The sequence below is a fragment of the Cyanistes caeruleus genome, chromosome 39 (assembly GCF_971803275.1).
Source record: "Cyanistes caeruleus chromosome 39, bCyaCae1.hap1.1, whole genome shotgun sequence".
NCBI classification, from domain to species: Eukaryota; Metazoa; Chordata; class Aves; order Passeriformes; family Paridae; genus Cyanistes; species Cyanistes caeruleus.
The window spans coordinates 407,992-433,797 of record NC_141740.1 but is presented as its reverse complement, the minus strand read 5'-3'; the positions used below and the strand labels follow the sequence as shown (position 1 = coordinate 433,797).

At 39.0% G+C, this 25,806-nt stretch overlaps 1 protein-coding gene across 4 annotated transcripts in view; it reads right to left on the bottom strand.

Annotated features, from left to right (window-relative positions):
- Window positions 1–25,806, bottom strand: part of FUS (FUS RNA binding protein) — a 37,160-nt gene that overhangs the window by 10,725 nt on the left and 629 nt on the right. For 2 of the 4 annotated variants that reach the window (XM_086872161.1, XM_086872160.1), the window contains exons 1-9: window positions 25,092–25,234; window positions 20,815–20,839; window positions 19,684–19,835; window positions 18,302–18,440; window positions 15,034–15,191; window positions 11,929–12,085; window positions 4,129–4,163; window positions 1,547–1,579; window positions 278–384 (exon numbers count right to left, since the gene is read on the bottom strand). In XM_086872161.1, coding sequence (XP_086728287.1) covers window positions 278–384; window positions 1,547–1,579; window positions 4,129–4,163; window positions 11,929–12,085; window positions 15,034–15,191; window positions 18,302–18,440; window positions 19,684–19,835; window positions 20,815–20,839; window positions 25,092–25,104 — 819 coding nt within the window. In that variant the 5' untranslated portion in view covers window positions 25,105–25,234. Of the gene's footprint in view, window positions 1–277; window positions 385–1,546; window positions 1,580–4,128; window positions 4,164–11,928; window positions 12,086–12,108; window positions 13,655–15,033; window positions 15,192–18,301; window positions 18,441–19,683; window positions 19,836–20,814; window positions 20,840–25,091; window positions 25,658–25,698; window positions 25,738–25,806 lie in introns of those variants that run through there. The other 2 variants (XM_086872158.1, XM_086872159.1) reach the window with 2 other exon arrangements.

Here is a 25,806-nt window from a genome sequence, read left to right as displayed (position 1 = left end):
ATCTCAGGTGTGTCCCAGGTGTTCCCAGGTGTCCCCAGGTGATCTCAGGTGTATCTCAGGTGTCCCCAGGTGTGTCCCAGGTGTCCCCAGGTGTGCCCAGGTGAGGTTTTGGTGTCCCCAGGTGTATCTCAGGTGTGTCTCAGGTACCCCAGGTGTGTCCCAGGTGTGTCCCCAGGTGTCCCCAGGTGTGTTTTGGTGCCCCCAGGTGAGGTTTTGGTGTCCCCAGGTGTCCCCAGGTGTGTCCCAGGTGTGTTTTGGTGTCCCCAGGTGCTCTCACCTTGATGATCCCGATCTGTTTGAAGTAATCGGCCACGGACTCGATGGTGACGTTCTCCCCCAGCCCCTGCACGAAGATCGTGTTGTTGTCCGAGTTATCCTGCTCCCCTGCGATCAATTAATCACTAATTAATTAATTAATCACTAATTAATCACTAATTAATCACTAATCAATCCATTAACCGATCACTGATCACCTCCCCCAGCCCCTGCACGAAGATCGTGTTGTTGTCCGAGTTATCCTGCTCCCCTGCCATCAATTAATCACTAATTAACTAATTAATCACTAATTAATCACTAATTAACCATTAATCAATCCATTAACCGATCACTGATCACCTCCCCCAGCCCCTGCTCTCTGAATTTCCTTCCTCGCCTCGAACTAATCACTAATTAATTAATTAACCACTAATTACTGCTCGTTAACCCTCATTAACCCCTGCCAAGCATCAAAACCCGGAAATGGGTATTACGCCCCACTATTAATTACTGCTAATTAACCCCAGGCAACTCCTCATCCTCCATCGTTACCGCTAATTAACCTTCCAATTAAACACCCCACTAATTAATACCAGCATAATTCTTCATTCTCTGTGACTAATTACCCCCGTTAAGCTCATTAATTACCCAAAATTAACCTCATTGTTAACCTGTAACTCCCTCCGCTAATTACCACTAATGACCCCAAATTAACCCCGTTAATCACGGCAATTACCACACTAATTACTCCTAATTTCCTTAACTAATCGCAGCAATTAACAGGACTAATCAACCGCTCTAATCACCCCTAATTACCCCAAATAACGACCCTCAATGACCCCAATTATCTCCCCTAATGACCCCAATTAACCCCACTAATTAATCCCAAACACCCCCAATTAACTGCACTAATTAACCCCAATTTCCCCCCAATCACTGCAATTAATAGGACTAATTAACTGCGCTAATCACCCCTAATTACCCCAAATAATGACCCTCAATTACCCTAATTATCTCCCCTAATGACCCCAATTAACCCCACTAATTAATCCCAAATACCCCCCAATTAACCGCAATAATTAACCCCAATTTCCCCCCAATCACTGCAATTAACAGGACTAATTAACTGCGCTAATCACCCCTAATTACCCCAAATAACGACCCTCAATGACCCCAATTATCTCCCCTAATGACCCCAATTATCCCCACTAATTAATCCCAAATGCTCCCAATTAACCGCAGTAATTAACGGCGCTAATTAACCCCATTAATTATGCTAATTAGCGCTCACCTGGCTCGTGCCTGGGCCCCTGATCCCGGGGTCCTTTTCCCGCCGAACATGCAAAAGAAAACCCCAAAATTATGCAAATGAGCAGGCGCGGGATGGGCGTGGCCAAACCCAAGCCCCGCCCCCTCCTCCCCCCTCCCCTCCCCCCATTTTCCCGATAAAATCCCGGAATTTCGCCCCAAAATTCCGGAGTTTTTTCGTCTTTTTCCTCATTTTCCCTTCGTTTTCCTCATTTTTCCTTCATTTTCCTCATTTTTCCTTTTTTTGCCTCATTTTTCCTTAATTTTTTCCTTTTATTTTCCTATTTTTTTCCTCATTTTTTCCCTTTTTTCCCATTTTCTCCTCGTTTTTTCCTCATTTTTTCCCATTTTTTTCTCAATTTTTCCTTATTTTTTGCTCCATTTCCTCCTCATTTTTTCTCCATTTTTTCCTCATTTTTTCCTCATTTTTTTCCTTTTTCCCCATTTTCTCGTTTTTTCCTCCTTTTTTCCCCTTTTCCTTTTTTTTCTCAATTTTTCCTTATTTTTTGCTCCATTTCCTCCTCATTTTTTTCCATTTTTTCCTCATTTTTTTCCTCCTTTTTTCCCATTTTCTCCTCATTTTTTCTCCATTTTCTCCTCATTTTTTCCCATTTTTTCCTTATTTTTTTGCTCAATTTTCTCCTCATTCTTCCTCCATTTTTTCCTCATTTTTTTCCTCCTTTTTTCCCATTTTCTCGTTTTTTCCTCATTTTTTCCTTTTTTTTCCCATTTTTTCCTTATTTTTTCCTCATTTTTCTCATTTTTTCCATCAATTTTTCCTTATGTTTTGCTCCATTTCCCCTCATTTTTTTCCTTCTTTTTTCCCGTTCCTCATTTTTTGTTTTTCCCTCATTTTTACCCATTTTTGCCTCATTTTTGCTCCATTTCCCCCCATTTTTCCCCCCTCCTTTTTTCCCCATTTTCTCAATTCTTTCCCAATTTTTCCCTCATTCTTTTTCCAATTTTTTCCCATTTTCTCCTCATTTTTTCTCCATTTTCTCCTCATTTTTTCCCATTTTCTCCTCATTTTAACTCCATTTTCTCATTTTTTCCCATTTTCTTCTCATTTTTTCCCATTTTCTCCTCATTTTTTCTCCATTTTCTCCTCATTTTTTCCCATTTTCTCCTCATTTTAACTCCATTTTCTCATTTTTTCCCATTTTCTTCTCATTTTTTCCCATTTTCTCCTCATTTTTTCTCCATTTTCTCCTCATTTTTTCCCATTTTCTCCTCATTTTTCCCCATTTTCTCCTCATTTTTTCCCATTTTCTCATTTTTTCCCATTTTCTTCTCATTTTTTCCCATTTTCTCCTCATTTTAACTCCATTTTCTCCTCATTTTTCCCCATTTTCTCCTCATTTTAACTCCATTTTCTCCTCATTTTTCCTCCATTCCCCTCATTTTTTTTCTCCTTTTCCCTCATTTTTTCCATTTATTTTCCCTCTCAAACCACACTTTTTAATATTATTATTATTATTATTATTATTAATATTTAAAAAAATACCAAAAACCACCTCAGCCCCTCTGGAATTTGGGCTGAAACCTCTGGGATTTGGGAAAATCAAAACCTTCGAGTTCCGGCTCCTCCGCGGCTCCGTCCCCCAAAATTCCCATTTTTTATTTTTGTATTTTTTATTTTTGGGATAAAACTTTCCAATTTTCCGTTTTTTCCACCAAAATCCTCAAGGTCACCGGCGCTTCCAGCCAAACTCCTCGGATTTGGGGTTTTTCCCCCAAAAACACCAAACCTGACGTTTTTTTATCGTTTTTATCCACACATGCAGCGTTTGCCAACCTCAGCCCCCCTCCAAAAATCACCTTTTCTTACCCAAAAATCACCTTTTTTTGCCCAAAAATCATCTTTTTTCTTTCCCAAAAATCACCTTTTTCTTTCCCAAAAATCACCTTTTTTCTTTCCCAAAAACCACTTTTTTTTCCCAAAAACCACCTTTTTTTCCACCTTTTTTTCCCTGAAAAATCACATTTTTTTCCCCAAAAATCACCTTTTTTCTTCCCAAAAATCACCTTTTTTTTCCCAAAAACCACTTTTTTTCCACCTTTTTTCCCTAAAAAATCACATTTTTTCTTTCCCAAAAATCATTTTTTTTCCCAAAAACCACCTTTTTTTTTCTCCAAAAATCCTTTTTTCTGTTTTTCCCTAAAAATCACCTTTTTTTCCCCAAAAATCATTTTTTTTCCACCTTTTTCCCAAAAAAAATCACATTTTTCTTCCAAAAACCACTTTTTTTTCCACCTTTTTTCCCAAAAAAATCACTTTTTCCACCTTTTTAACTAAAAACCACCTTTTTTTTCCCAAAAACCAACTTTTTTTTCCACCTTTTTTCCCAAAAAACCTCTTTTTCATCACCGTTTTTTCCCAAAAAATCGCTTTTTTATCACCTTTTTCCACCTAAAACTCCTTTTTTGTTCCAGGAAAAACGGGGGAAAAAAAAAATAAAATCACAAAAAAATAAAAAATAGAAAAAAATCCAAATTTTTTCCTTTTTTTTCGCTTTTTGGAGGGGTCAAAACCTCAAATTTTTGTTTTTTTTTTTTGGGACTTACCACCAAATTTATTGAAGCCACCACGCTCACCACCGCTGAGGAGATAAATTAGAAGATAATCAGGAATTTTGGAACCCCTGCCTAAAAATCCGGGAATACGGAAAAATCCCAACTTTGGGGAGCGAATTTGGAATTTTGGGGAATTTTGGGGAATTTTTTTGGAATTTTTTTGGAATTTTTTGGGGGTTTTTTTTGGAATTTTTTGGAATTTTTTTGGAATTTTTTTGGGGTTTTTTTTCAATTTTTTGGAATTTTTTTGGAATTTTTTGGGGGTTTTTTTTGAATTTTTTTGGAATTTTTTTGGAATTTTTTGGAATTTTTTTGGGGTTTTTTTTCAATTTTTTTGGAATTTTTTTGGAATTTTTTGGAATTTTTTTGGGGTTTTTTTGGAATTTTTTGGAAATTTTTTTGGAATTTTTTGGAATTTTTTTGGAATTTTTTTGGAATTTTTTTGGAATTTTTTGGGGGTTTTTTCTGAATTTTTTTGGGGTTTTTTTGGGGTTTTTTTGGGGTTTTTTTGGGTTTTTTTTCCTCGCCGCCGACGCTTTTTCCTCCTTGGCTGCAGCAGGGTTGGGATCAGCCCAAAATCCGGGAGAAATTCCCGATTTTTTTCCCATTTTTTCCCTTTTTCTTTCCCCTCCTGGCCCTGAGCGTTTTTAGTGCTTCAAAATTCCATTTTTCTGGCTTTTTTTTCCTTTTTTTTTGCATTTTTTTTGCATTTTTTTGCAATTTTTTTGCATTTTTTTTGCATTTTTTGCGTTTTTTTGCGTTTTTTTGCCCTTTTCTGCCTTTTTTGAACCCAAAACAGCGGCGGATTTTTGAGTTTTCGCTGCTTTTTTCACACCTGCAGCACACAAAAGGCAGAGGTTGGTAAATCAGGCACAACAAAACCCCCAAAATCCCCCCAGAAATACTCACCTGCACGCACCCAAAAAGTTCCTTTTTCCACCCAAAAACCGGCGGCAAAAACATCCCAAATCCTGACCCCCTCTGCACCTTTTTGGGGATTTTTTACACCAAATTTTCCTCTTTTTTTGGGCTTTTAAACCAAATTTTTCCACTTTTTTTAGAGTTTTTTACATCAATTTTTTCCTCTTTTTTTGGGGTTTTTAAACCAATTTTTTCCTCTTTTTTTGGGGTTTTTAAACCAAATTTTCTTCTTTTTTAGGAGATTTTAAACCGAAATTTTCCTCTTCTTTAGAGGATATTAAACCAAATTTTTCCTCTTTTTTAGGGTTTTTTAAACCAAATTTTTCGTCTTTTTTGGGCTATTTTACACCAAATTTTCCTCTCTTTTGGGGTTTTTTAACACCAAATTTTCCTCTTTTTTAGGGCTTTTTAAACCAAATTTTTCCACTTTTTTTAGAGTTTTTTACATCAATTTTTTCCTCTTTTTTTGGGGTTTTTTAAACTAATTTTTCGTCTTTTTTTGGGCTTTTTTACACCAAATTTTTCTCTTTTTTAGGGGATTTTCAACCAAATTTTTCGTCTTTTTTGAGGCCTTTTTAAACCAATTTTTCCCCTTTTTTAGGGGATTTTAAACCAATTTTTTCCTCTTTTTTTGGAGATTTGAAACCAAATTTTTCCACTTTTTTCGGTGATTTTAAACCAATTTTTTCCTCTTTTTTGGGGCTTTTTTACACCAAAAGTTGCCTCTTTTTTAGGGGTTTTTAAACCATTTTTTCCTGTTCTTTAGGGGATATTAAACCGAATTTTTCCTCTTTTTTTGGGCTTTTTTACACCAAATTTTCCTCTTTTTTAAGGGTTTTTAAACCAAATTTTTCCACTTTTTTTAGAGTTTTTTACATCAATTTTTTCCTCTTTTTTTGGGGTTTTTTAAACCAAATTTTTCCTCTTTTTTTGGGGTTTTTAAACCTAATTTTCTTCTTTTTTAGGAGATTTTAAACCGAATTTTTCCTCTTCTTTAGAGGATATTAAACCAAATTTTTCCTCTTTTTTAGGGGTTTTTAAACCAAATTTTTCGTCTTTTTGGGGCTTTTTTACACCAAATTTTCCTCATTTTTTGGGCTTTTTTACACCATTTTTTCGTCTTTTTTTGGGTTTTTTTAAACCAATTTTTCCTTTTCTTTAGGAGATTTTAAACCAAATTTTTCCACTTTTTTCGGTGATTTTAAACTAATTTTTTCCTCTTTTTTTGGGTTTTTAAACCAAATTTTTCCTCTTTTTTTAGAGTTTTTTACATCAAATTTTTCCTCTTTTTTTGGGGTTTTTAAACCAAATTTTCTTCTTTTTTAGGAGATTTTAAACCGAAATTTTCCTCTTCTTTAGAGGATATTAAACCAAATTTTTCCTCTTTTTTAGGGTTTTTTAAACCAAATTTTTAGTCTTCTTTGGGCTATTTCACACCAAATTTTCCTCTTTTTTGGGCTTTTTTACACCAAATTTTCCTCTTTTTTAGGGGTTTTTAAACCAAATTTTTCCACTTTTTTTGGAGTTTTTTACATCCATTTTTTCCTCTTTTTTTGGGGTTTTTTAAACTAATTTTTCGTCTTTTTTTGGGCTTTTTTACACCAAATTTTTCCTCTTTTTTAGGGGTTTTTAAACCAATTTTTTCCTCTTTTTTAGAGAATTTTAAACCAATTTTTCCTCTTTTTTTGGGGTTTTTAAACCAATTTTTCCTTTTTTTTTTTAGGTTTTTAACCCAAATTTTTCCTCTTCTTTAGAAGATTTTAAACGAAATTTTTCCTCTTTTTTAGGGGTTTTTAAACCAAATTTTTCGTCTTTTTTGGGCTTTTTTACACCAAATTTTTCCTCTTTTTTGGGGTTTTTCGTCTTTTTTTGGGTTTTTTTAAACCAAATTTTCCTCTTTTTTTTGGAGATTTGAAACCAAATTTTTCCACTTTTTTCGGTGATTTTAAACTAATTTTTTCCTCTTTTTTTGGGTTTTTAAACCAAATTTTTCCTCTTTTTTTAGAGTTTTTTACATCAAATTTTTCCTCTTTTTTTGGGGTTTTTAAACCAAATTTTCTTCTTTTTTAGGAGATTTTAAACCGAAATTTTCCTCTTCTTTAGAGGATATTAAACCAAATTTTTCCTCTTTTTTAGGGTTTTTTAAACCAAATTTTTAGTCTTCTTTGGGCTATTTCACACCAAATTTTCCTCTTTTTTGGGCTTTTTTACACCAAATTTTCCTCTTTTTTAGGGGTTTTTAAACCAAATTTTTCCACTTTTTTTGGAGTTTTTTACATCCATTTTTTCCTCTTTTTTTGGGGTTTTTTAAACTAATTTTTCGTCTTTTTTTGGGCTTTTTTACACCAAATTTTTCCTCTTTTTTAGGGGTTTTTAAACCAATTTTTTCCTCTTTTTTAGAGAATTTTAAACCAATTTTTCCTCTTTTTTTGGGGTTTTTAAACCAATTTTTCCTTTTTTTTTTTAGGTTTTTAACCCAAATTTTTCCTCTTCTTTAGAAGATTTTAAACGAAATTTTTCCTCTTTTTTAGGGGTTTTTAAACCAAATTTTTCGTCTTTTTTGGGCTTTTTTACACCAAATTTTTCCTCTTTTTTGGGGTTTTTCGTCTTTTTTTGGGTTTTTTTAAACCAAATTTTCCTCTTTTTTTTGGAGATTTGAAACCAAATTTTTCCACTTTTTTCGGTGATTTTAAACCAATTTTTTCCTCTTTTTTTGGGGCTTTTTTACACCAAATTTTCCTCTTTTTTTGGGTTTTTTACACCAAAACTTGCCTCTTTTTTAGGGGTTTTTAAACCATTTTTTCCTCTTCTTTAGGGGATATTAAACCAAATTTTTCCACTTTTTTTGGTGATTTTACACCAAATTTTTCCTCTTTTTTTGGGCTTTTTTACACCAAATTTTTCCTCTTTTCTTTGGTTTTTTTAACCAATTTTTTCCTCTTTTTATGGGTTTTTTAATCCAAATTTTTCCTCTATTTTAGTGGTTTTTAAACCATTTTATTCCAATTTTTTTTTGAGATTTAAACCAAATTTTTTCCACTTTTTTGGTGACTTAAAATCAATTTTTTCCTCTTTTTTCCATGGTTTAAAACCAAATTTTTTCTTTTTTTGGGATTTTTAAAGCAATTTTTTCCTCTTTTTTTGGGTTTTTTAAACTAATTTTTCATATTTTTGGGGGTTTTTTTAAATCAAATTTTTCCTCTTTTTTGGGGATTTTAAACCAAATTTTTTCCTCTTTTTTTTGGCGTTTTTTAAACCAATTTTTTCCTCTTTTCTTGATGATTTAAACCCAATTTTTTCCCCTTTTCTGGGGTTTTTTAAACCAATTTTTCCTCCATTTTTTTACCTTTTTCCTCCTCGTTTTTTTGCCGTTATTTTCCCTTTTCTCCTGCGTTTTTCACCTTTTTTTTTCCCATTTTCCCACTGATTTTCCTCCTTTCCCTTCCTCAATTTCACCTTTTTTGGGCATTTTTAAACCATTTCTCTCCTCCTTTTCCCACCTTTTGTTTTTCCCGTTTTTCCACCGTTTTTAGGGATTTTTTCCCTTTTTTTTTTTCAATTTTTCACCCATTTTTTTTCCCTTTTTCCTCTCAATTTTCATCCTTTTCTCCTCATTTTCCATCATTTCATTTTCCTCTCACTTCTTCCCCATTTCTGCCATTTTTAACCCATTTTTAATCCATTTTCACCAATTTTTAACCATTTTTCACCAATTTTTAACCATTTTTCACCATTTTTACCCCAATTTTTCACCATTTTTTTACCATTTTTAACCCAATTGTTCACCATTTTTAAACCAAATTTTCACCATTTTTTCACCATTTTTAACCCAATTTTTCACCAATTTTTAACCATTTTTCACCAATTTTCACCATTTTTAACCATTTTTTCACCATTTTTAACCAATTCTTCACCATTTTTAATTCATCTTAACCAATTTTTCACCATTTTCAACCCAATTTTTAACCATTTTTCACCAATTTTTAACCATTTTTCACCATTTTCAACCCAATTTTTAACCATTTTTCACCAATTTTCACCATTTTTAACCATTTTTCACCATTTTCAACCCAATTTTTCACCATTTTCAACCCATTTTTAACCAATTTTCACCATTTTTTGAGCATTTTCAACCACTTTTGACCATTTTTAACCGTTTTTTCAGCGATTTTCACCATTTTTGAACCATTTTTAACCCTTTTTTACCATTTTTGGACCATTTTTAACCATTTTTGACCATTTTTGACCATTTTTAACCATTTTTAACCATTTTCCACCGCTTTTCCCTCGTTTTTTCTCATTTTTCCACCATTTCCGAGCACTCTGGGTTGCATTTTTAACCATTTTGGGCTTTTTTTCACCCATTTTTTCACCAAGCACCGCGACACCAAAATTTCCATCGACTCCGAACCTTCCCAAAGTTCCAAATCCGCCGGATTTTGCCCCAAAATTCATTTTTATATTTGAACCTTTTGGACCTTTTTGGAACCTTTTTCACCTCAAAACTCACCGCTTTTATTCCGGCCTTTTGCCCAGTTTTTTCCATTTTTTCCCCAAATTTTTTCCATTTTTTTCCCATTTTTTTTCTTATTTTTTTTCCATTTCTTTCCCATTTTTTTCCTTTTTTCCCTTTTTTTCTTTTTTTTCCCTTTTTTCCCAGTTTTTTCCATTTTTTCCCCAAATTTTTCCCATTTTTTTTTCCATTTCTTTCCCATTTTTTCCCTTTTTTTCCATTTTTTCCCCAAATTTTTCCCATTTTTTTTCCCATTTCTTTTCCATTTTTTCCCTTTTTTCCTTTTTTTCCCTTTTTTCCCATTTTTTTCCCAAATTTTTTCCATTTTTTTTCCATTTCTTTCCCATTTTTTCCCTTTTTTCCCAGTTTTTTCCATTTTTTCCCCAAATTTTTCCCATTTTTTTTTTCCATTTCTTTCCCATTTTTTCCTTTTCCATTTTTTCCCCAAATTTTTTCCATTTTTTTTCTTATTTTTTTTCCATTTCTTTCCCATTTTTTCCCTTTTTTCCTTTTTTTCCCTTTTTTCCCATTTTTTTCCATTTTTTTCCCATTTTTTTCTTATTTTTTTTCCATTTCTTTCCCATTTTTTCCCTTTTTTTCCTTTTTTTCCCTGTTTTCCCAGTTTTTTCCATTTTTTCCCCAAATTTTTTCCATTTTTTTTCCCATTTCTTTCCCATTTTTTCCCTTTTTTCCTTTTTTTCCCATTTTTTTCCATTTTTTCCCCAAATTTTTTCCATTTCTTTCCCATTTTTTCCCTTTTTTCCCTTTTTTTCCTTTTTTTCCCTTTTTTCCCATTTTTTTCCATTTTTTCCCCAAATTTTTCCCATTTTTTTTTCCATTTCGTTCCCATTTTTTCCCAGTTTTTTCCATTTTTTCCCCAAATTTTTTCCCATTTTTTTCCTTATTTTTTTTCCCATTTCTTTCCCATTTTTTTCCATTTTTTCCCTTTTTTCCATTTTTTCCCTTTTTTCTCCATTTTTTTTCTTTTTTTTCTCCATTTTTTCCTTTTTTTCCCAAATTTTTTCCATTTTTTTCCCGTTTTTTTTTCATTTTTTCCCCATTTTCTCACCGATTTTTTCCCATTTTTTCCTCTTTTTTTTTGCCATTTTTTTCTCATTTTTTTCCCATTTTCTCCTCATTTTTCTCCCATTTTTTCCCCGTTTTTCCTCATTTTTTTCACGTTTTTTCCTCATTTTTCTCCTGTTTTTTCCCCATTTTTTTCTCATTCTTTTCCCATTTTCTCACCGATTTTTTCCCATTTTTTCCCCATTTTTTCCTCATTTTTTTCCCCATTTTCTCACCGATTTTTCCCATTTTCTCATGGATTTTTTCCCGTTTTTTCCTTATTTTTTTCCCGTTTTTCCTCATTTTTTTCCTGATTTTTCCCCATTTTTTTTCTATTTTTTACTCATTTTTTCCCATTTTCTCACCCATTTTTTCCCATTTTTTCCCCATTTTTTTCCCCATTTTTTCCTCATTTTTTTCCCAATTTTCTCACCGATTTTTCCCATTTTCTCACAGATTTTTTCCCGTTTTTTTCCCCATTTTTTCCCGTTTTTCCTCATTTTTTTCACGTTTTTTCCTCATTTTTCTCCTGTTTTTTCCCCATTTTTTTCTCATTCTTTTCCCATTTTCTCACCGATTTTTTCCCATTTTTTCCCCATTTTTTTCCTCATTTTTTCCTCATTTTTTTCCCCATTTTCTCACCGATTTTTCCCATTTTCTCATGGATTTTTTCCCGTTTTTTCCTTATTTTTTTCCCGTTTTTCCTCATTTTTTCCCATTTTTTTTCTATTTTTTACTCATTTTTTCCCATTTTCTCACCGATTTTTTCCCATTTTTTCCTCGATTTTTTCCCGTTTTTTCCCCATTTTTCCCCCATTTTTTCCCCATTTTTCCCCATTTTTTCCCCATTTTCTCACCGATTTTTCTCCATTCTCTCACGGATTTTTTTCCATTTTTTCCCCATTTTCTCACGGATATTTCCCCATTTTCTCACTGATTTTTTCCCGTTTTTTCCCCCATTTTCCCCGTTGTTTCCCGTTGTTTTTTCCCCCATTTTTCCCCATTTTTCCCGTTGTTTTTTCCCCCATTTTCCCCCATTTTCCTGTTGTTTTTTCCCGTTTTCCCGTTGTTTTTTCCCGTTTTCCCCCGTTTTTCCCGTTGTTTTTTCCCATTTTTCCCGTTGTTTTTTCCCCCATTTTCCCGTTGTTTTTTCCCATTTTCCCCGTTGTTTTTTCCCGTTTTTCCCCCATTTTTCCCGTTGCTTTTTCCCGTTTTTCCCCATTTTTCCCGTTGTTTTTTCCCGTTTTTCCCCGCTGTTTCCCGTTGTTTTTTCCCGTTTTTCCCGCACTCACCCCATGTTCCCGCGGTTGCCGCGGCCGCGCCCGCGCTCGAAGCCGCCCCGGGAGCCGAAGGCGCCGCGGCCGCGCCCGCGCTCCGAGGATCCGAAATTCCCGCCCGGCTCCTGGAACCCCCCGGAGCTCAGCGAGGAATCCTGGGAGTAACTTCCGGCTGGAACGGGAAAATCCCGAATTCTCACCCAAAATCCCCAAATTCTCACCCAAAATCCCCAAATTCTCACCCAAAATCCCCAAATTCTGACCCAAATCCTGACCCAGAACCCCCCGGAGCTCAGCGAGGAATCCTGGGAGTAACTTCCGGCTGGAACGGGAAAATCCGGAATTCTCACCCAAAATCCAGGAATCCTGACCCAAATCCAGGAATCCTGACCCAAATCCTGGAATTCTGACCCAAAATCCTGGAATTCTGACCCAAAATCCCCAAATTCTGACCCAAATCCTGACCCAGAACCCCCCGGAGCTCAGCGAGGAATCCTGGGAGTAACTTCCGGCTGGAACGGGGAAATCCGGAATTCTCACCCAAAATCTGACCCAAATCCGGGAATTCTGACCCAAAATCCCCAAATTCTGACCCAAAATCCTGACCCCGAACCCCCCGGAGCTCAGCGAGGAATCCTGGGAGTAACTTCCGGCTGGAACGGGGAAATCCGGAATTCTCACCCAAAATCCCGGGATTCTGACCCAAAATCCCCAAATTCTGACCCAAAATCCCCAAATTCTGACCCAAAATCCCGACCCTGAACCCCCCGGAGCTCAGCGAGGAATCCTGGGAGTAACTTCCGGCTGGAATGGGAAAATCGGGAATTCTCACCCAAAATCCCCAAATTCTGACCCAAAATCCCCAAATTCTGACCCAAAATCCCCAAATTCTGACCCAAAATCCCCAAATTCTGACCCAAAATCCTGACCCTGAACCCCCCGGAGCTCAGCGAGGAATCCTGGGAGTAACTTCCGGCTGGAATGGGGAAAATCGGGAATTCTCACCCAAAATCTGACCCAAAATCCCGGAATTCTCACCCAAAATCTGACCCAGATCCAGGAATTCTCACCCAAAATCCCCAAATTCTGACCCAAAATCCAGGGATTCTGACCCAAAATCCTGACCCAGAACCTCAGCGAGGAATCCTGGGAGTAACTTCCGGCTGGAATGGGAAAATCCGGAATTCTCACCCAAAATCTGACCCAAATCCTGGAATTCTGACCCAAAATCCCCGAATTCTGACCCAAATCCCCAAATTCTGACCCCAAATCCTGACCCAGAACCCCCCGGAGCTCAGCGAGGAATCCTGGGAGTAACTTCCGGCTGGAACGGGAAAATCCCGAATTCTCACCCAAAATCCCGGGATTCTCACCCAAAATCTGACCCAAAATCCCGGAATTCTCACCCAAAATCTGACCCAGATCCAGGAATTCTGACCCAAATCTGGGAATTCTGACCCAAAATCCCGGGATTCTCACCCAAAATCCAGGGATTCTGACCCAAATCCTGACCCAAAATCCAGGGATTCTGACCCAAATCTGGGAATTCTGACCCAAAATCCTGGAATTCTGACCCAAAATCCTGACCCAAAATCCCGGAATGCTCACCCAAAATCCCGGGATTCTGACCCCAAATTCTGACCCAAATCTGGGAATTCTGACCCAAATTCCCGAATTCTGACCCAAATCCTGACCCTGAACCCCCCGGAGCTCAGCGAGGAATCCTGGGAGTAACTTCCGGCTGGAAGGGGAAAATCCGGAATTCTCACCCAGAATCCCGAAATTCTCACCCAAAATCCCCAAATTCTGACCCAAATCCTGACCCAAATCTGGGAATTCTCACCCAAAATCCCGGAATCCTGACCCAAAATCTGACCCAAATCCGGGAATTCTCACCCAAAATCCCAGGATTCTGACCCAAATCCGGGAATTCTGACCCAAAATCCTGGGATTCTCACCCAAATCTGGGAATTCTGACCCCAAATCCCGGAATTCTGACCCAAATCCCGGAATTCTGACCCAAATCCCGGAATTCTGACCCAAATCCTGCAATTCTGACCCAAATCCGCTCATTTTTTCCCCAAAATCCCGGGATTTTTTGGGAATTTGTATCATTGTAGCTCTGAGGCGACTGTAGGACGACTGTTCCTACCCCAAACCCCCCAAATTACACCCAAAATCCCCCATTTCGATCCCGATTTTGCCCAAAATCCTCGGATTTCACCCCAAAATCCCAGATTTTTTTGGGGACTGGACTCACAGCCGCCGGAGCTGTACTGGCCCTGCCGCCTGTAGCTCTGAGTCGACTGTAGGACGACTGTTGCTACCCCAAACCCCCCAAAACCTCCATTTTGATCCCGATTTTGCCCAAAATCCTCGGATTTCACCCCAAAACCCCGGGATTTTTTGGGAATTTTTTGGGACTGGACTCACAGCCGCCGGAGCTGTACTGGCCCTGCCGGCTGTAGCTCGGGGGAGGGTTGTAGGACGACTGTTCCTACCCCAAACCCCCCAAATCCCCAATTCCAGCCCAAATTTTGCCCAAAATCCTTAGATTTCACCCCAAAATCCCGGATATTTTCAGGAATGGACTCACAGCCGCCGGAGCTGTACTGGCCCTGCCGCCTTGTAGCTCTGAGTCGACTGTAGGACGACTGTTGCTACCCCAAACCACCCAAAATCCCCCAAAATCCCCCAATTCCAGCCCATTTTGATCCCGATTTTGCCCAAAATCCTCGGATTTCACCCCAAAATTCCCGGATTTTTCGGGAACAGACTCACAGCCGCCGGAGCTGTACTGGCCCTGCTGGCTGTAGCTCGGGGGAGGGTTGTAGGATGACTGTTGCTACCCCAAACCCCCCAAATTACACCCAAAATTACCCATTTCGATCCCAATTTTGCCCAAAATCCTCGGATTTTACCCCAAAACCCCGGGATTTTTTCGGGACTGGACTCACAGCCGCCGGAGCTGTACTGGCCCTGCCGCCTGTAGCTCTGAGGCGGTTGTAGGACGACTGTTGCTACCCCAAACCCCCCAAAATCCACAATTTCGATCCCGATTTTGCCCAAAATCCCTGGATTTCACCCCAAAACCCCGGGATTTTTTGGGAACAGACTCACAGCCGCCGGAGCTGTACTGGCCCTGCTGGCTGTAGCTCGGGGGAGGGTTGTAGGACGACTGTTGCCCGTAGCTCTGCTGGCTGTAGCCCCCGCTCTGTTGGTTGTAGCCCCCGCTCGGGGCTTGGCCGTAGCTGGAGCTGCCGGAGCCGCTGCCGTAACTGCGGGAAAACCGCCAAAAACACGGATTTCCACCCAAAAATCAGGGACTTCGACACGAAAAATGGGAATTTTGACACAAAAATCGGGGAGTTCGACCCAAAAAATGGGAATTTCAACCCAAAAATTGGGTATTTCCACCCAAAAAACGGGGACTTGGACCCAAAAAATGGGAATTTCGACCCAAAAATTGGGGGTTTCGACTCAAAAAACAGGGAGTTCGACCCAAAAATCGGGGATTTCAACCCAAAAAATGGGAATTTTTACACAAAAATAAGGGAGTTAGACCCAAAAAATGGGGACTTGGACCCAAAAAATGGGGAGTTTGACCCAAAAAATGGGAATTTCGACCCAAAAATTGGGGAGTTCGACCTAAAAAATGGGAATTTCGACCCAAAAAATGGGATTTTGACCCAAAAATGGAGACTCCAACCCAAAAAAACAGGATTTTGACCCAAAAATCGGGGATTTCGACCCAAAAAAACGGGATTTTGACCCAAAAATTGGGAATTTCGACCCAAAAATCAGGGATTTCGACCCAAAAAAACGGGATTTTGACCCAAAAATTGGGAATTTCGACCCAAAAATCAGGGAGTTCGACCCAAAAACACAGGATTTTGACCCAAAAATTGGGAATTTCGACCCAAAAATCAGGGAGTTCGACCCAAAAACACAGGATTTTGACCCAAAAATTGGGAATTTCGACCCAAAAATCGGGGAGTTAGACCCAAAAAATGACGAGTTCGACCCAGAAAATAGAAATTTCAGCCCAAAAAGCGGGATTTTGACCCAAAATTCCAGGACTTAGACCCAAAAATCCGGGAGTTCAACCCAAAAAACGGGGAGTTTGACCCAAAAAATGTGGATTTTGACCCAAAAATCCAGGACTTAGACCCAAAAATCCGGGAGTTCAACCCAAAAAACGGGGATTTTGACCCAAAAATCCGGGAGTTCAACCCAAAAAACGGGATTTTGACCCAAAAATTGGGAATTTTAACCCAAAAATTGGAGATTTTGACCCAAAATTCGGGGATTTCAGCCCGGTGTGAGGAGCTTTGGGCTGTGGGTTACCGATAGCCATCGATAACCGATCAATAACCGATCAATAACCGATCAATAACCCATCAATATCTAATTAACAATTAATTAATGAGCTGGCAGAGCCGTGGGGGGTTGGGAATTGGGGCGGGAGGAGCTCTGGGGTTACTGGGATGGGCTCAGGGTTATTGATAACGATCAATAACTGATCAATAACCAATCAATAACCAATCAATAACCCATCAATAACCCATCAATAACTAATTAACCGTTAATTAACGAGCTGGCAGAGCTGTGGGTGTTGGGAATTGGGGTGGGAGGAGCTCTGGGGTTACTGGGCTGGGCTCAGGGTTATTGATAATGACCAGTAACCGATCAATAACCGATCAATAACCAATCAATAACCCATCAATAACTCATTAACCATCAATTAACGAGCTGGCAGAGCCGTGGGGGGTTGGGAATTGGGGCGGGAGGAGCTCTGGGGTTACTGGGCTGGGCTCAGGGTTATTGATAACCGATCAATAACTGATCAATAACCAATCAATAACCAATCAATAACCCATCAATAACCCATCAATAACTAATTAACCATTAATTAATGACCTATCAGAACCGTGGGGGGTTGGGAATAGGGGTGGGAGGAGCTCTGGGGTTACTGGGCTGGGCTCAGTTATTGATAACCAATCAATAACCGATCAATAACCAATCAATAATTAATTAATGATTATTAATGACCTGGCTGAGGCAGATGGAGCCGCGGGGGGCTGGGAATAGCCGGGGTACGATGAACTCTGGCCGTAGCTGCCCTGGGAGCTCTGGGCTGGGCTCAGGGTTATTGATAACGACCGATAACCAATCAATAACCAATCAATAACCAATCGATAACTGATAATTAACTAATTAATGATTATTAATGACCTGGCTGAGGCGGACGGAGCCGCAGGGGGCTGGGAATACCCCGGATAAGATGAACTCTGGCCGTAGCTGCCCTGGGAGCTCTGGGCTGGGCTCAGAGTTATTGATAACGACCGATAACCAATCAATAACCAATCAATAACCGATAATTAACTAATTAATGATTAATTAATGACCTGGCCGAGGCGGATGGAGCCGCGGGGGGCTGGGAATAGCCGGGGTACGATGAACTCTGGCCGTAGCTGCCCTGGGAGCCCTGGGCTGGGCTCAGGGTTATTGATAACGATTGATAACCAATCGATAACTGATAATTAATTAATTAATGATTAATTAATGACCTTGCCGAGGCGGATGGAGCCGCAGGGGGCTGGGAATAGCCGGGGTAGGAGGAGCTCTGGCCGTAGCTGCCCTGGGAGCTCTGGGCTGGGCTCAGGGTTATTGATAACGATTGATAACCAATCAATAACCAATCAATGATTAATTAATGATTAATTAATGACCTGGCTGAGGCAGACGGAGCCGCAGGGGGCTGGGAATAGCCGGGATAAGATGAACTCTGGCCGTAGCTGCCCTGGGAGCTCTGGGCTGGGCTCAGGGTTATTGATAACGATTGATAACCAATCGATAACTGATAATTAATTAATTAATGATTATTAATGACCTGGCTGAGGCAGACGGAGCCGCAGGGGGCTGGGAATACCCCGGATAAGATGAGCTCTGGCCGTAGCTGCCCTGGGAGCTCTGGGCTGGGCTCAGAGTTATTGATAATGACCGATAACCAATCAATAACCAATCAATAACCAATCAATGATTAATTAATGATTATTAATGACCTGGCTGAGGCGGATGGAGCCGCGGGGGGCTGGGAATATCCGGGATACGATGAACTCTGGCCGTAGCTGCCCTGGGAGCTCTGGGCTCGGCTCAGGATTATTGATAACGACCGATAACCAATCAATAACCAATCAATGATTAATTAACAGTTAATTAATGATTATTAATGACCTGGCTGAGGCGGATGGAGCCGCGGGGGGCTGGGAATAGCCGGGATACGATGAGCTCTGGCCGTAGCTGCCCTGGGAGCTCTGGGCTGGGCTCAGGGTTATTGATACTGACCGATAATTAATTAATAACTAATTAACGATTAATTAATGACCTGGCTGAGGCGGATGGAGCCGCGGGGGGCTGGGAATAGCCGGGATAAGATGAACTCTGGCCGTAGCTGCCCTGGGAGCTCTGGGCGGAGCCGAAGCCGCCGGAGCCGTAGGAGGGAGGAGCCGCCGGCGCCGAATAACCTGGGGAGAAAGGGCGGGAAAACGGGGAAATGGCGGGAAAAATGGTAAAAAATGGCGGGAAAACGGGGAGAAACGGCGGGAAAATGGGGAGAAACGGCGGGAAAACGGCGGGAAAATGGGGAGAAACGGCGAGAAAATGGGAAAAATGGTGAAAAATGGTAAAAATGGGAAAAAATGGGAATGTGGGGAAAATGGGGAAAATGGGAAAATGGGGAGAAACGGCGGGAAAACGGGAAAATGGCGGGAAAACAGGGAGAAACGGCGAGAAAATGGGGAGAAACGGCGGGAAAACGGGAAAATGGCGGGAAAAATGGTAAAAAATGGCGGGAAAACGGGGAGAAACGGCGGGAAAATGGGAAAATGGCGGGAAAATGTTAAAAAATGTTAAAAAACGGGAATGTGGGGAAAATGGGGAAAACAGGGAAAATGGCGGGAAAATGGGAGAAATGGCGGGAAAATGGGAAAATGGCGGGAAAAGGGGAAGAAACGGCGGGAAAATGGGAAAAACAGGAAAAAATGGTGAAAAACGGGGACGTGGGGAAGAACAGCATGATCAAACACCGGGCTCGTTTTTGGGTACAAACACCCGGATTTTGGGGTACAAAGGGATACGAAGATGGGGATTTTTGGGATTTTTGGGGATTTCGGGATTTTTGGGAACGCTCACCGCTCTGGGGCAGTTTTGGGTACAAACACCGGGATTTGGGGCAGTTTTGGGTACAAACACCGGGATTTGGGGCAGTTTTGGGTACAAAGATGCAGATTTGGGGCAGTTTTGGGTACAAAGATGCAGATTTGGGGTACAAAGGCGGGGATTTTTTGGGAATTCCGGGATTTTTGGGGTTTTTGGGAACGCTCACCGCTCTGGCTCTGGCCGTAGGAGCCGCTGTAGCCGCCCTGGCCGTAGCCCGTGGGCAGATTTGGGTACAAACACCGGGATTTGGGGCAGTTTTGGGTACAAAGATGCAGATTTGGGGCAGTTTTGGGTACAAAGATGCAGATTTGGGGCAGTTTTGGGTACAAAGATGCAGATTTGGGGTACAAAGGCGGGGATTTTTGGGGAATTCCGGGGATTTTGGGGTTTCTGGGATCGCTCACCGCTCTGGCTCTGGCCGTAGGAGCCGCTGTAGCCGCCCTGGCCGTAGCCCGTGGGCAGATTTGGGTACAAAGATGCAGATTTGGGGTACAAAGGCGGGGATTTTGGGGGAATTCCGGGGATTTTGGGGTTTCTGGGATCGCTCACCGCTCTGGCTCTGGCCGTAGGAGCCGCTGTAGCCGCCCTGGCCGTAGCCCGTGTCCGAGCCCTGGCCGTAGCCGCCGTAGCTCTGCTGGGAGTAGCCCTGCCCCCCACCCTGCGAGTAGCTCTGGCTGGGGGGGGCGGGGTAGGCGCCGTAGCTGGGGGGGAAATCCCAAAATCGCCTTGAAATCACCCAAAATCACCTTGAAATCACCCCAAATCGCCTTAAATCACCCAAAATCGCCTTGAAATCACCCAAAATCACCGTAAAATCACCCAGAATCACCTTAAAGCACCCAAAATCACCTTCAATCACCCAAAATCCCCTTAAAATCACCCCAAATCACCTTAAAATCACCCAAAATCCCCCAAAATCACCTTCGAATCATGCAAAATCGCCTTAAATCACCCAAAATCACCTTAAAATCACCCAAAATCACCCAAAATCCCCTTAAAATCACCCCAAATTACCCAAAATCCCCTTAAAATCACCCAAAATCACCTTAAATCACCCAAAATCACCTTCAAATCACCCAAAATCCCCTTAAATCACCCAAAATCGCCTTAAATCACCCAATCACCTTGAAATCACCCCAAATCGCCCTAAAATCACCCAAAATCAACCCAAAATCACCTTCAAATCACCCAAAATCACGTTGAATCACCCAAAATCACCTTATATCACCCAAAATCCCCTTAGAATTCCCAAAATCACCTTAAAATCACCCAAAATCCCGTTAGAATTCACAAAATCCCAATAAAATCCCCTAAAAATTCCCAAAATCCCGTTAAAATCCCAAAAAATCCCGTTAGAATTCCCCAAAATCCCCTTTAAATTCCCCAAAATCCCGTTAAAATCCCGTTAAAAATCCCAAAATCCCATTAAAATCCCATTAAAATCCCCCAAATCCCGTTAGAATTCCCCAAAATCCTGATAAAATTCCCCAAATCCCATTAAAATCCCATTAAAATCCCATTAAAATCCCCCAAATTCCATTAAAATCCCATTAGAATTCCCCCAAATCCCCCAAATTTTGTTAAAATCTCATTAAAATTCCCCAAATTCCCATTAAAATTCCCCAAATTCCCGTTAAAATTCCCAAAAAAAGGGGTTTGGGGGTGGGGGAGGGGCCGCACCTCTGCGTCGCCGTCTGGCTGTAATCTGGGGAGGGAAGGGTTAAAACAATTAAACAATTCAATTCAAATTCAATTAAAATAATTCAATAAAAACAATTCAATTCAAACAATTCAATTAAAATAATTCAATAAAAAATTCAATTAAAATAATTCAATTAAAATAATTCAATAAAAACAATTCAATTCAAACAATTCAATTAAAATAATTCAATAAAAAATTCAATTAAAACAATTCAATTCAAACAATTCAATAAAAAATTCAATAAAAACAATTCAATAAAAACAATTCAATAAAAAATTCAATAAAAACTTCAATAAAAACAATTCAATAAAAAATTCAAATAAAACAATTCAATAAAAAATTCAATTCAAACAATTCAATTAAAATAATTCAATTCAAACAATTCAATTGAAAATAAATTCAATTAATAAATCCCGAGCCATTAAAACCCTTTTAATTACTGATTTCAATCCAATTATCCTGATAATAAATAAATATAAATAAAAGTTTTAAATCTCCTACAATTCAATTTTAATTTTCTAGTTTAATTAATTATTAACGGTTATTAATTATATTAATTATAATAATTATTAATGGATTATTTCAATATAATAATGCATAATAATTATACATTCATAAAATAATTTATATAAAATACTATCAAAATCGTAATACATAACCTATTACATCATTAATCACGGCTAATAATATTAATTAAAAACATATTACATTATTTACTGCAATAAATATATATAATATATATCTAATATTAATTACTAATCAATAATTACAAATTAAAACCAACCAAAACCAACTCTTCACGTAAATAAAAAATATTCATTTAAACAATATTTTAATTACACAATCAACAGCAAAATTAGCTCGGAATGAAGTCATTTATTAACTAATTAACAACTAATTAATAACTATTTAATAAGTCTTTTAATGAAGAGATCGAGAGCAAAGATCTCTTGGAAGCGACTGGCTAATTAAGTATTTATTAATTAATAAAAAAGCGTTTTAATGACGGAATTAATAACGGGATTATCTGGGAATTGGCTGATTTTATTAAGTACTCATTAATTATTAACGAGCTGTTTTTAATCAGGGATTGAGAGTGAAAATCTCGGGATATTCATCGGTTTTTAATTAGGAAATTAATTTAATTAGGTTAATTAAGGCGAAACCAACGTTAAATCCATTTAAAGCCGTTTTTACACCGATTTCTACAATTAAAATAATCCCTTAATGATTAATAACGCTAATTAATATCTCCCATCTCCCTAATTAAAACCCAATCAATGCCCGATTAGTGATTAATAAACCCATTTTATTTAACATTTTGGGGAATTTAAAAGCATTTTATTAACCAAAAACGCGATTTTAAACCCCAAAATATTGTAATTATAACCCTAAAATTTATTAAAAAAACATTATTATTGATTACTTTATAAAATTCATTAATTTTATATCATCAAGAGACTTTTAATCAATAAAATTAATTGAATATCTTCAAATAAAGCAAAAATTAACACTTAATAAAGCACAAAAATAACTTTTAAATAGAGAAATCAACGGATTAACGCTAATAAATCAAAAAATATATTAATTAACGCTATTAATTACTAAAAGGAAGCCTCGAACTATAGAAATAAAACACAAAGCGCCATAAAATAAATTTATTTTATCGATTTAATTAAACAATTCGGAGTTATTTTTAATTTTCGGGCAGAAATTTCAGCACAAAACGAAGGAAAATTTGGGATTTCACCCCAAAATCGCCAAATCCCGGCTGAGGAGAGAAATTCCCCCCCAAAAATCAAATTAATTATCGTTAAAAATCACAGCAAAATTTGATTTCATTGTGAAAAAAAATCAAATTAAAGTCGGGTTTTATTAATTAAAGAATTTGATTATTTAAACACGAAGCCTTAGATATAGAAATGAAGGATTTAGACATAAAAATGAAGGATTTAGATAGAAAAATTAAGGATTTGGATATAAAAATTAATGATTTAGATATAAAAATTAATGATTTAGATATAAAAATGAAGGATTTAGATAGAAAAATGAAGGATTTGGATATAAAAATCAATGATTTAGATATAAAAATGAAGGATTTAGATATAAAAATTAAAGATTTAGATATAAAAATGAAGGATTTAGATATAAAAATGAAGGATTTAGATATAAAAATTAATTATTTAGATATAAAAATGAAGGATTTAGATAGAAAAATGAAGGATTTGGATATAAAAATGAAGGATTTAGATATAAAAATGAAGGATTTGGATATAAAAATTAAGGATTTAGATATAAAAATTAAAGATTTAGATATAAAAATGAAGGATTTAGATATAAAAATGAAGGATTTAGATAGAAAAATTAAGGATTCAGATAGAAAAATGACGGATTTAGATATAAAAATGAAGGATTTAGATATAAAAATTAAGGATTTGGATATAAAAATTAAGGATTTAGACATAAAAATTTAGGATTTGGATATAAAAATGAAGGATTTGGATATAAAAATTAAGGATTTAGATATAAAAATGAAGGATTTTGATATAAAAATGAAGGATTTAGATATAAAAATGAAGGATTTGCATATAAAAATTAAGGATTTAGATTTAAAAATGAAGGATTTAGATAGAAAAATGAAGGATTTAGATATAAAAATTAAGGATTTGGATATAAAAATTAATGATTTAGATATAAAAATTAAGGATTTGGATATAAAAATTAAGGATTTAGATATAGAAATGAAGGATTTAGATATAGAAATTAAGGATTAAAATATAAAAATGAAGGATTTAGATATAAAAATGAAGGATTTGGATATAAAAATGAAGGATTTAGATAGAAAAATGAAGGATTTAGATATAAAAATTAAAGATTTGGATATAAAAATTAATGATTTAGATATAAAAATTAATGATTTAGATATAAAAATTAAAGATTTAGATATAAAAATTTAAAGTTCCCCTCAGGCGCCGCACAACAAAAGGGGGCGTGGAGGCTCTGAGGGGAAAAAGGTCCCAAAACGTCAAAAAAGCAACGAATTCATCGATTTCTGCACGAAATAAAAAAGGATAAATTTCGATTTGGAAGGATAAATTTTAAATTTAAATATTAAAAGTTGAAAACAAAGGGGAAATTTTAAACTCCCCTCAGGATTCGCCGAACAAAAGGGGCGCCCGAGGGGGGGAGGGGAGGATTGGGAGGGTGTAAAAAACCTGGGGTTTATGTTTAAAACCATCGAATTTCCCCAGAAAAGCGACAGAAACAGAACAAATGAACACGAATTTAATTACGAAATTTTATATTTAATTAAAATACGCTTAAATTTCCCTCAGAAATCCCCAACCAAGCGCGGGGAACCCTCCGGCCCCTGCGGCTCTCTGCTCGCGGGGGAAGAAAGCGCGGGGCTTTTTTAACGCCGAAAGCGAAGGTTTAGGGTTTGATTCTTTCGAACGGAATTGTTTAATTGGATTTAATGGGATTGATTCCGATTTAATTTTGATTTAACGGCAGGACCCGGATGTGTCACTGCGGCAGCGGCGCCGCGCAAGCGCCGCGCGCACAAAATGGCGGCGGTGGCGCAGAGGCAAAAGCACAAAATGGCGGGCGCGGGCAAAAAGAGGCTCCCAGAGCCCTTTAAAACACGCCGGAATTGGCTCAAAATCAAAAAAAAAGCCCAAAAAATTCACCCGGAACTCAAGTTTTTTTTGTTAAAATCGGGCGTTTTGGGGTTAATGTTCCGTGCGGAGCATCAGGGCGCAGAGCTTTGTTCGGCCCCCGCCCCATCCGCGGTGCTTTTTAACAGTAAAAAAACCCCATAAAAGAGCGGCCGAAATTGGCGGTTCGGCCTTAAAACGGAAACGTTTGCAAGGGCGGAGGCGAGGAAATGCGAAGAAGAAGAAACGAAATGAATTAAAAATGAAGAAGTGTGCGCGAGGCGTGGCGGAAGCGGAGCGGCAGCGACCGCCCAGGGCGAGCGCCGATCACCAGAAAGCCACAATGAAAACAACGCCTCAACTCCGCCAATTCACGCGGAAATCCCCCTCCAAAACCCCCTTCAGCACAAACGGCACAACCGCGGCCGTGCCCAGCGCGGCGACACCGCCGGGGCTCCCTCACGAGCCGGCCCCGGCGCTGCCGGGCCGCAGGCGAGGAGGGGCCGGCGGGGCACGGAGCCGTCCCTCCCCGGGGGTCGGGGGTCCCTGCCCGGGGTGAAGGGGAGGGGATTTGGGGGGGGTCCCCACGGTGCCGGTACCGTTGGAGGCCATGGCGGTGCCGCTGGATCCGCGTCCCCTCCACGTGGCGCCCGCACTGCGCTCCTCCCGCGCCCGCCCGCCCTTTTATAGCCTCGGTTGGCGCCGCCCACCCGCGCGGGGGGAGCGGGGCGCCCCCCCCCGTTTTCGGAGGGCCCGCGCGGTGGTGCGGTCCGGCGGGAAAGGGAGGGGGCGGGGCGATGGGCGGGGCGATGGGCTGCGCAAAGCGCGGGAACGCGCGGTGGGCGGGGGAATGGGCGGAGCCTGCGCCGCTCGTAAAGGGCGGGGCTTTAAATGAGGGGGCGGCGCCTAAAGGGGATTGGGGAGGTTCTATGGGGGATGGGAGGTTCTCCAAACCCAACTCTGGAAGGTTCTTCTTGGTTCTGATGACCCAAAACCCAATTCTGGAAGGTTCTCCATGACCCAAACCCAATTCTAGAAGGTTCTCCTCGGTTCTGATGACCCAAACCCCAAATTTGGGCGGTTCTTTATGGTTTAGATGACCCAAACCCAACTCTGGAAGGTTCTCCATGACCCAAAACACAATTCTGGAAGGTTCTCCATGGTTCTGATGACCCAAACCCCAAATTTGGGCGGTTCTTTATGGTTTTGATGACCCAAACCCAACTCTGGAAGGTTCTCCATGACCTGGATGACCCAAACCCCAACTTTGGGAGGTTCTCCATGGCCCAAACCCCAACTTTGGGAGGTTCTCCA